The sequence below is a fragment of the Suricata suricatta genome, chromosome 5 (assembly GCF_006229205.1).
Source record: "Suricata suricatta isolate VVHF042 chromosome 5, meerkat_22Aug2017_6uvM2_HiC, whole genome shotgun sequence".
Taxonomy (NCBI): Eukaryota; Metazoa; Chordata; class Mammalia; order Carnivora; family Herpestidae; genus Suricata; species Suricata suricatta.
In genome coordinates, this window is record NC_043704.1 from 69,027,534 (window position 1) to 69,039,918 (window position 12,385).

Here is a 12,385-nt window from a genome sequence, read left to right on the forward strand (position 1 = left end):
TGAGAGGGGCGCCTGGGTGGCTCAGTAAGTTAAGCATCTCACTCTTGATTTCAGCTCAGGTCGTTCTCTCATTGTTCGTGAGTTCGAGCCCCACATGGGGCCTAATGCTGAGTGTGCAGAGTCTGCTTGGGATTCTCTCTCTCTCTCTCTTTCTCTGCCCCTCCCCTGCTCACACATGCACATGCTTTCTCTCTCTTTCTCTCTCTCTCTCTCTCTCTCTCAAAATAAACAAATAAATAAATAAAACCCAATGAGATACCACCTCACACCTGTCAGAATGGCTTAAAATGAACCACACTGGAAACAACAGGTGTTGGCAAGGTTGCAGAGAAAGGGGAACACTCTTACACTGTTGGTGGGAATGTAAACAGTTGCGCCTATCTGGAAAACAGTATGGAGGTTCTTCAACAAGTTAAAAATAAAACTACCCTATAACCTTATAATTGCATTAATATGTATTTACACAAAGGATACAAAAATACCAATTCAAAGAAATACATGCACTCCGTTGTTTATAGCAGCATTATTAACAATAGCCAAATTATGGGAAAAGCCCAAATGGCCATCCACTGCTGAATGGTTAAAGAAGATGTGGTATATATACACCATGGAATATTACTTGGCCATAAAAAAGAATAATATCTTGCCATTTGCACCATCCACTCTCTGGATGGAGCCAGAGAGTATAAATGATAAACAAAGTAAATTGGTCAAAGAAAGAAAATACCACACGATTTCACTCATATGTGGAATTTAATAAACAAAACAGATGAATATAGGAAAAAAGAGAGAGGCAAACCACGAAACAGATTCTTAACAATAGAGAACAAACTAAGGATTCCTGGAGGGAAGGTAGGTGGGAGAATGGTCAAAGTGGTGATGGGTATTCAGGAGGGCACTTGTGATTAGCACTGGGTACTGGACGTAAGTGATGAATCACTAAATTCTACACTTGAAACTAGTATTACACTGTATATGAACAAACTGGAATTTAAATAAAAACTTGAAAAAGAAAGGGAAAAAAAGAAAAATATCCCCTACATGTTAAGTGAATACATGCAAGCTACAGAAGAGCATAGCGAGCGTAATCTCATTTTTAAAAAAGAAAAAATAAAATACATATATAGTTCTATTAGTGCCTGGCATGCAGTAGGAACTCAGTATTTGTGAAACACATCAACTCCATATAAACAGAAGACATGTGAAAAGAAATACAGCTTTTTTAAAAAAGAAATAGGAGCGTATTATTGGGACATAATAGCACAGATCTTTTAGTTTTGTTTCTGTGCTATTTTAATTTTTAATAAGGAGTATTATTCCTATTTTTTCAAATATAGATTAAAAGAAAGTCCTCTTATGACAAAGTAATTAAGAAAGCTCAATTCTTTATCAGTATTTCCAGAACCACAAAGAATTTACCATCAGTTCTTAAAATTCTTTTACCTACATTCAAGGTTGCATTCCAGAGAACCAGGTGCCTTCTGAGTTTTTTCTTGTTCTCTAAGTTGCCGGTTCAAAATTCGCAATTGCCTAAAGGAAATAATAAAGAAACATGGTTCCATGAATCCCAACTCATTTAACAGTGTACATCTAACAACCTATTAAAAAGGATAACACCTCCCCTCTGCTAACCATCAGTTTGTTCTCTATAATTGAGAGTCTGTTTTTAGATTTGTCTCTTTCTTCTTTTGTTTATTTGTTTCTTAAATTCCACATGAGTGAGATACATATGGTATTTGTCTTTGACTGACTTATTTCACTTAGCTAGTTGGGGGCTGAGGGGGGAGAGGGGATGGGGATTAAAGAGTACACTGATGATGAAAAAAAAGACTAAAACAATAAAAAATAAAAAAGACAGTATGAAAAAACGGTACCCACTAAATAGCAGAAGTCCATCTCATGCCCAGACAAAAGACAATAACCAAATAAACAAAACAACAAAACCACATCACTGCTACTGTTTACAGAGTCTGTGATCATTTTTAGAAGACTGCCTGGGAAAACATTCAACTCTCTCCTCACAAGAAAAAGGCTTTTTCTCTTATTTTTCTTCTTTCCTTTTTTTGTTCTCTCAATGATTTCCTTGTCTTTTTTTGTTTGTTTGTGTCCTATCTCCTCTTGCCCTTTTCTTCTTCTGTCTTCCTTCTCTGTCTTTTCATTACTGTAGTAACAACATACTTTTTAAAGATCTAACCATGAACCAGAACACCTCCAGGGACTGACCATTATCAGACATGTATCTGGTTTGTCACACATTGAAAAAATTGGGAAATGCAAATCTATGCTTCTAATAACTTATTAGGTAGAAAATGAATTGGCCTTACTTTAAAAGACAGAATGCTAAGAAGCAGCAACTCTGTCCTACAGTGAGCTTCGCAACTTGTGGTCCTTTCACAAATTGGAACATACAACAGGAATGACAAAAAATGTTTACTTCTAAGAAGTTAATGCTGAAAGAAGTTATCTCTATTATCTTTCCAGAATTAACTACCTGAACATATTCTGTACTAAAATATTTAGTTTTGTTACTGAATCTACAATGATAGTGCTCCACCTCGCATCACTGCATGTATTAATTCCAGATAGATGAAAGAGGTAAACAGAAAATATACAAAACAAGAGCAACTATACAAGTTGTAGGTGGAAATCTATATAAGCTTCAAGTGGGAAGGCATTCTCAAGCAGGATTCAAAACCCAGCAACCATCAAGGTACAGAATAAAAGATTTAACTGTATCAAAATTTAAAACTTGTTCTAGAATTAACACTCTGGAAGAAAACACCCGCCACATATATAAAAGACAAAGGATCCACGACACTTAAAGAGCTCCTGCAAATCGGTAAGAAAGGCAATAAAATGGGCAAAATACACCTAAGAAATAGAATAATAAGCATATGAAAAATGCTCAGCTTCAATAATATGAAGAAAAGCAAATTTAAAACAGGAGATATCTTACAGCCATAGAACTGAAAGGAAATAACATTATGTGTTGGTGAGGCAAATAAATTCTCTCAATTGGTGGGAATCTACTGATGGAACCATTTGAACAGCAATTTGACAGTATCCAACAAATGTGAAATGTTTATTATCTTTAATAAAATAGTTCTAACTAAGTTATCTAGCCTCATAAGTATAATTAAGCATTGACTTAACATAGGTTTGAACTGTGCAGGTCTACTTATCCACAGATTTTTGATAAACACAGTGCAGTACTGTTCATGTATTTTCCCTTATATGATTTTAATATTTTCTTTTCTCTAGCTTACTTTATTGCAAAAATATAGTACATAATACATATAACATACAAAATATATGTTAATCAACAATACATCCAATGTTATTGATAAGGCTTCTGGGCAACAGTAGGCTACTAGTAGTTAAATTTGGGGGGACTCATAAGTTACACACAGATTTTTTTTTACTTTGCAAGGTAAAAGGACCCCCAACTCTTACATTGCTCAAGGGTCAACTGTAGCTTACATGTGCAAAAGCATCTACTACAATCTTTAGATACATACAAAGTGTTCACAATAACAATATTTAATAGCTAGAAGTTAGAAATAACTTAAAATGCTGCATAAATTATGGTATATCCATAATAAGATATACTAATACAAAGGTTTTTTTAAAAAAGATATCTACATGTACTGACATGGATATAATTTCCAGACACATTATAAAATGAAAAACAGCAAACTACAGAAAAACAACAGTATAATACAATCCCATGTTTGTTTTACTAAAATTCTGTTTTTCTGAAATTTCCCCTTTATAACAAAGAGTGCAGATCAAAAAGGGCAACAGAGACTGGTAACTGTAACTCCAACTGCAACACTTTTTTTGGTATTTTCTAGGAAAACAGAAGGTACTGAGGTCCTCTTACACCAAGTACATGACAGAAGCTTTGACAACCTTTCTGTACATCCACAGTCAATTTCTTCTCTTCCTTCCCTAGACGGCCAGCCTAAACTTTCATCCCTCACTGTACGCCTCTCATTTCTATCCTCCTCCTCTCAGTAGGAAACTTTCCTGTTTTCACTAAAAATAATATGGCTTGGGGACAACTGTTATCCTTCTGCCTCAGGGTATACAAATGTATCCATATATACATCAATCCTCACTTCCTTCTTCTAGTCTTAGAGAAAGGGAGCCTCACCAGCTTCCTCATCCCATTTCCTCCTCTACCCTAAAGGACCCGCTCCTATGCCACTCCTTTTCCCTTCCACATCGGCAGCTTCTCGCTGGCTCACGTGCCTCAGCTGAGAAGAGGAACAAACCTGCTCCCATATTTAAGAAGATACTCCCTCCAACCCAGTTGTACCCTTAGCAATTCTCCTTCCTTCTCACTCCCTGCCTGAAGAGCCAGGCTTTTAAAACATGAGTCTTCTATAAAAAATGATACGTGATAAAAAAATAACAAAAGATAATCTTTTTAAAATAATTATACATGTTTTTAACAAATATTATGTATTATATTTTCACGTACTAGATTTAAACAAAGGAAAAGAACTGCTGACATTTAGGCAAATATTTCTATTTTCAGTTTACTTATTGTTTTTAAGTATAGCTTTATTAAAATAAAACACATATATTAAATGCACATATTTGAAGTATATATATATATACACATATATATAACTTGGTAAGTTTTAACATACGATGTGGTGAAACTATCACCACAATTAACATATTCATCACACTCTAAAATTTCCACATGCTCTATTTCATAATATCCCCTTCCCAAACAACCACTACTTTATAGACTAGTTTGCATTTTCTGGAATTTCATACTATATATTTATATAGTATACAATTATATTATTTTTTGTTTTGTTTTGTTTTGTTTTGTTTTGTTCTGTTTTGTTTTGAGAGAGAGAGCATGAGCTGGGGAGAGGCAGAGCGGGCTCCATGCCCAGCAGGGAGTCCCATGTGGGGCTCAATCCCATGACTGAGATCATGACCTGAGCTGAAATCAAGTCGGATGCTGAAGGGACTGAGCCATCCAGGTGCTCCTACAATTATATTGTAAATGGAATCATACAATATACACTTTAGCCTGCCTTCTTTTGTTCAGCATGATTCCGAGACTCATCCATGCTATTGCACATATCAATAGTTCTCTCCTTTTCACTACTGTGTGGACATATGGCTATTTATCCATTTGCCTGCTAACAGGTAGTTAGGTTGTTTCCTATGGATATTCACAAGTAAGCGTTTGTGTGGACAAAGGCTTTTACTTCTCAGAGTACATACCTAAGAACGAAATCACTGGATCATACGGTTTATGTTTAATTTCTAAGAAACTATCAAACTATTTTCCAAAGTATTTGTACCATTTTATATTCCTGCCAGTAAATTATGCAAGTGTTATTTCCTCCACATTCTTACTCACATCTGGTATAGTCTTTGGAATTTTAGCCATTCTAGTGGGTATGTAGTATTACTTCATCATGGTTTTAGTTTGCATTTTCCTAATAATTAACAATGATGAAATATTTTCATATGCTTATTTGATATCTTTGATTTCTTTTTAACATTTACTTATTTTTGAGAGACAGAGACAGTGTGATCAGGGGAGGAGCGGAGAGAGAGAGGGAAACAGAATCCGAAGCCCGACACGGGGCTCAAACTCACAAACCGTGAAATTATGACCTGAGCCGAAGTTGGATGCTTAACCAACTGAGCCACCCAGGTGCCCCACTTGTTTGAGATCTTTGATGTAGTGTCTATTATAATACTTTGCCCGTTTTTTGAGTGGTAACAGCTCTTCATATGTCCTGTATGTATAAACCCTTCACTAAATGTATTGCAAATATTCTCTGTTGTTTGCCTCTTCACTTTTGAAGAGCAAATTTTATATTTTGATGAAGTCCAACTTATAAATATTTTTCTACTTATATTTTTTGTTATATTCAAGAAATCTCTTCCAATCCAGAATCACTGATTCTTTTATGTTTTCTGTAAGTCCTGTATATTTAAGTTATATATTTAAACTGTGATTAATTTCAGGTTAATTTTTATACATGGTATAAGGTAAAAGTTGAACTGATGGTTTTTTCTCTTTCCCTTTTTTTTTTTTTTTTTTTTTTTTTGGTGTATGGCTCTCCAATTGTTTCAGTACTATTTATTTAAAAGATTATTCTTTCTTTCCCCATTGAATTTCCCTGGCATCTTTGTCAAAAGCTAGAAATATTTATGTGTGAGTTTATTTCTGGACTCCATTGTGTTTCATTTATACATGTCTCTCCTTACATGAATGCCACACTGTCTTGATTATAACTTTATGTCATGAAACAGGATAGTACCAATTTTATTCCCCATTCCTTAAGTTGTTTTGGTTTGGTTTTTTTAGATTCTTTGAATTTCCATATAAATTTTCAAATCACCTTTCTACAAAAAAAAATCTCTTGGGGTTTTCACCATAACTACATAGTATCTATATATAGATCAAGTTGGGGAGAACTAACATCTTAACAAGTCTTATAATCTATGCATCTGGTTTCTCTCTCATTTATATAGGTCCTCTTTAGTTTCTCCCACCACTGTTTTATAGTGTTCCGAATACCGGTCTCACACATTTTTAATCAAACTTATCCCTAAATTGGTCATATTTTTTGATACTATTAAAACTAATGTTTTTAAATTTCATTTCAAATTGTTCATTGCCAGTATATAGAAATAGAATTGTATTTTGTATTATATATTGATCTCATCCGATAACCTGTTTAGGCCCATTTATTAATTCTAGTTGCTTTTTTGTAGATTCTATAGTATTTTCTACAAAGACTATCCTGTCATCTGTGAATAATACAGCCTATACTTTAAAAGGCTCTTATAGGCACACCTGGGCGGCTCAGTTGGTTAAACGTCAGACTTCAGCTCAAGTCAGGATCTCATAGCTTGTAAGTTTGAGTCCTGCATTGGACTCTGTGCGGACAGCTCAGATCCTGGAGACTACTTTGGATTCTGTATTTCCATCTCTCTATGCCCCTTCCCGACTCCTGCTATGTCTCTCACTCTCTCTCTTAAAAATAAATAAACATTACAAAAACATTAAAAAAAATAAAAGACTTTTACTTCCTTTTCTTGCCTTAGTTTACTAGTTAGAACTGTAGCACAACTCTAAGCAGAAATAATAATCACTACTAGTTGGGTATTATTCAGACATTTTTTAAGCCTATACAGAGAGGAAAAATTAGCCAAACAGAATTTTTAAATAATAGGATAATATTACAAATACTATTTTATGGGGAGCCTGGATGGCTCAGTCATGATCTCACGCATTCGAGCCCCGCATCAGGCTCTGTGCTGACAGCTCAGAGACTGGAGCCTGCTTCAGATTCTGTGTCTCCTTCTCTCTCTCTGTCCCTCCCCTGCTCGCACTCCGTATCTCTTCTCTCTCAAAATTAGATAAACATTTAGAAAATACTATTTTAAAATATTATGTATTGAATTTAGGATTATGATTTTATCTGAAGGAAAAAGTAACAAGTGAAATTAGAACTAAGGAACATTAGGCAAATATTTCTATCTCATAAAATATTATTCCCAGATAACCTTAAATAAAGGAAACAGGATATAAAACATTAATTTTGGAATCTATATTGCCAAGATTACTGACACATTCTACTCTGTAACCTTAATTCCCATAGGTGTCTTAGTTCTATGTATAGGTGCAATGTTCATCTCTAATCCACTCCTTTATTTGAATTCATCTCTTTGTTGACTGGAATTTGCTATTCAACAAATTTTTTTGAAGTTTTTAAAGGAGTCCAAGAGTGCTGTATTTCCTAAATTCTTGCATTCCTGAGATTATGACTGCTGCCTTTACACTGAAAGGATTGCTAGGCCACACAGGAGATCCGTGGGGCATACTTACTTTCCCTTAGATCTTCGTAAATAATGTTCTATGATCTGCAATGAATATTCCTGTGAAAAGGCTGAGGCCAGTCTGATATTTTTCTCTTTATATATTATTTACTTTTGAGTGTCTATAAAAGTTAATTTTATTTTGTCCTTAAGATGTAGTGATTTATTAACTTACATCTTGGTGTTGATTATTATAATAGTTTTCCTGGGATCCTGAATGTCCTACTGATCCTCTGACACAGAGGATTACTAAATTTCCCATTATTTACATATCTTTTAACATTGTCTTTAATCCATTTGTTCTGTTCTCTTTCGCAGGAATGCTAATTATGTCAAATTTTGCATTCTTTGTTTCTCTTCTGTAAGTATCTTCTTTACAATAATTTTTAATTATTCTCTTTCTATTTTATTTGGTTTCTACAAGCTTACCAACCATGCCTTCAATCATTTAACAAACAATTATCAGAGTGTTAGGCACAGTTCTCAGTGTTGGAAATACAGTAGCAAATAAAAGGGACAAACATTCAGCCTTCTCAAATTCACATGGAAAAGAGAATAGACATTACCAGAGGCTAACGGGAAGGAAGAGAGGGAATTACTGTTTAATGGGTACAAAGTTTATGTTGGGGATGAAAAAATTGGGGGAAACAGTGGTTGTGGGAACACAGCACTGTGAATGTAGTTAATGACTCTGAAATATATACTTACAAAATGGTTAAAAAGACAAATATTATGTCATATATATTTTACCACAAAATAAATTGATACTTTTTTTAAAAAAGGGTTTGGGAAGAAGAATAAGCTAAGACTGGTAGAAGACACTGAACTCTGGATTTAATAGCAACTGAAACCAAAATATTTGGAGGGAAAAGAGCAAAACCCAAAAAAACAACAAAATGAGCGTTCATATTGCTTAGGTTCTAATGGAATATAATAAATATCCTAAATGGAACATAAGATCTCTGACTTCATATTTGCTTATTTTGTTTTCATTTTTATAAGATTTTTTACATCATTTTCCTGACTTCATCTAATTCACTTTTCTTCTTTTTCCCATCTTTTCTCCTTTAAGAATTCTCTTTTTTTCCTGCCTTTAAGAAGGGTTTCTATTATCTTCAATTTCCTTAAAACTATGGAATACTGATTTAAGTTTTCTTGGGTTTTCTTTGAGCAATTCATCTGGTGATGTTTATTCTTGACCCTCTTTTATGTCTTTTGTCCAGTGTGTTTATTCTGAATGCTATGCAAAGAGCTTCCCTATAAATTCTTTCTTCCCATGCTTTGTGATATCCCTCTCCCAGCTTTCCTGCCATATCCTGACTTGCTCCTTCTTGGGTTTCTCTCATAGTCTCCTCCTCCTATGTTCTTTCCCTAAAAAACTGTTATTTCCTACCAATTTCCTAGGTCCACACTCTATACCTTCCTGATGAATTTACCACTTCTGCCCTGATAACAAATTGATTGTTCTTTTCTAATACATTTATTTAAATTCAAGTTAGTTAACATATAGAGTAGTATAAGTTTCAGGAGTAGAACCCAGTGATTCATCATATATTTACATATAACACCCAGTGCCCATCCCAGCAAGTGCCCTCCTTACCCCCATCACCCATTTAGCTTATCCTCCCCCCCCATTTCCCCTCCAGCAACCTTCAGTTTGTTCTCTGTATTTAAGAGTCTCTCCTGGTTTGCCTCCCTCTGTGTTTTTATCTTATTTTTCCTTCCCTTCCCCTATGTTATCTACTGTGTTTCTCAAATTCCACATGCGAGTGAAACCATATGACATCTGTCTTTCTCTGACTAACTTTGCTTAGCATCATACACTCTAGCTCCATCCTAGATCACATCACATCACAAATCACTTGGGTTTTTTTGTTTGTTTGTTTTTTTACAAATCAGTTGCTCTTAATCACCATTTTCTCCAGTGCCTACAATAGTGCCAAATCTATAGTAAATCTCAATAAAAATATGTTCAGGGAATAACTCCCAAGTTTGCATTTCTATCCTGGATCCTGTTCCTGTGCTCTACTTATTACCGTATATATCTCCAGATGGTCTAAATGACAAACTTGGCACCTCTAAATCTTAACTCACAGGCTCTCCCATATCTTCAAACTCAAAAATAAATGAAATAAACAAATAAACAATATATTCTTCCTCTAGTAGCTTCCATCTGGGAGAATTGTGTTACCATCTGTCAAATGATCAAACCAAAAGACCAAATGCCACCCATGTCTCCTCCCACTCACTTCTATTTTTTTGTTGTTGTTCATATGAGTAGATAGTGGTCTCATATTTAGGTCTAAAGTCAGGCAGTGGTCACGACTTCTAACCTGCCCTATAAATATTAAGGAACACTCTAGCTCAATGGTTCTTAACTGGAAGTAGTACCCCTGCAAAACCTCATGCAGGAAATTTGGGAAAGTGCCAGGGCTTTGAGGGGGGGGGGGGGCGTCACAATGAATTGGGCACTATAGATATATCATGGGAAGGGGCCAGGAAGGCTAAATGTTGGGCATTTTTTCAGAAGTCCCAAATAAGAATTGTGCAGCCCAAATTACCAAAAATGCCCAAATCCCACAGAATCCCTGCAGTTGGCTATTTTTTTTAAGCCACAAGATGGCAATAAACCTCAAGAAGGTACTGAAAGATCACTTTTACGGCTAAATAGAAACATGTAGTTTCTAAATCTCCATACAGGAAAAAAGATGTTTTTGATTGAAAATGCTGAAAAACACTTTCTAATAAACCTATGTACTCCAACTTTCATTTGTAATGGAAACTATGGATGATTTCTTCCAAATACAGTTACCAAAGAGGCACAAAAATTCCTATACTTCTGCTGGAAACTTCATTCTGCTAAAAAGACAAACTGACAAATTCTTTATTTTTCAATAATTTCATTTTTAGAAGGTCAAGTAAACAGTAGGAATAGCATGCTATGTAATCTTTGTACTCTAAGGACACAGAGCCAAAAAGATCTGGTGCCAAGTCTGAAAAAAGTGGTTGAACATCAAACTAATACCTTTGTTTAAAATTTAAACACAGTGACCAGTAAAGTAATAAGTCTCATTTTCTTGAGTCTTACAAGTTAGCTCCTAAAACAAATCTAAAATGTTCTAAAGATGGAAAATAAATAAATCCTGATATTTCCCATCGGCATGTGTTAAAATAGACAATAGTCTGACACTAAGTTCTGGTAGGCTTATTTAAGAAAAACCAATTATTTGATAGTCATACCTTTTAAAACATGTTTCTTTCAAATAGCTTACAGTATCGTTTTGTTCCACAAAATACACTTAAATATTGAAGTACATAAATATAAATAAGTTAGATTCTACTTCTTAGAAAAAGCAATGCAGACATGTATAAATTACAATAATTTGACCTCTAAAAGCAAACTACCTGGTTTGAATCTTCTTATATACGCAACTTTGGACAAGTTACATAACCTCTCTGTGCCTTGGTTTCCTCATGTGTAAATGGGAATAACATAATACCTACCTCATGGAGCCATTCTGAGATTTTAAAGAGACATAGCCTGGCACATTAGAAACATTCAATAAACGTTAGTAGTACTCCTGGCTATTGCCATGACTATTATTCATACTTGTTTTTTATTTTGAAATATTAATGCTATTACAGGGATTGCTCAGGTCAGAACTGAAGACAGTATTAAAAGACTTTAAACCCACCAACCTCATCTTATATCATAGTATCTTAGAGACTAATGACCTTTAGAGACACAATCCTAAGCAAGCAAATCTCACGAGGTGTCATGCCTTTGGCAGGCTCCAGATCTATACATTTAAGCTACTCTCCAACTAGCAATCCTATTTTACTGCTTTCTAATTTCTTAAAAATGTTTGTGCAGGTCCTTGCAGGGCCTGTCTGGTACAATGTCTACAGCTCATACAACTCTAACACCTTCTCAGGGTACACTCACACCGCAGTGCTGCAGAAGCACTGAATATGTATCATAATTCTTGGCGGAGTATAGACACTGGTGGTCATCACTGAAACATGCAAAGTTAGGATATTGCTAATAATGTCACTTATTTCCTACGTAAGTTAACATAGCCAAAAGAAAAAATATCTAAGAATTTAAATGAGTTTTTCCTATGATTTGAGTGTGGTAGAGCAAATGGTGCTCACCCCTATCAGGTTCTCCTTTCCTTCTGGATGTGTGGGCAGTATGGGAAAATTTTATGCCCCTGACCTTTACATTAGGCACGACCATATGCTTCATTGCCCCATTTTAGCCTACAAAAAAGAAGCTGAAGTGAGACTGTCATTTCTAGACTGAGAGATGGAGAGTTGGTGTGACAGATCCAAGTTCTATTTTCCCTGAAAAACATAATCTTAGGAGACTGTGGACTCATAAGATCGAGGGAACCTAAATCCTGAGTCCTAGGATGACAACCCATGCTGGTCTCACATGAGGGCGAAACTTTCACTGTGCTATACCACCGAGATTCTGGAGTTTCATATTGCAGCACAATATGCAATATTACCT

The 12,385-nt window shown here is 35.0% G+C and overlaps 1 protein-coding gene across 1 annotated transcript in view; it reads right to left on the reverse strand.

Annotated features, from left to right (window-relative positions):
- The window catches only part of CCDC14 (coiled-coil domain containing 14), a 50,707-nt gene that overhangs the window by 15,663 nt on the left and 22,659 nt on the right, over window positions 1–12,385 (reverse strand). Inside the window, exon 10 of the mRNA XM_029940717.1 lies at window positions 1,448–1,530. Coding sequence (XP_029796577.1) covers window positions 1,448–1,530 — 83 coding nt within the window. The remainder of the gene's footprint in view (window positions 1–1,447; window positions 1,531–12,385) is intronic.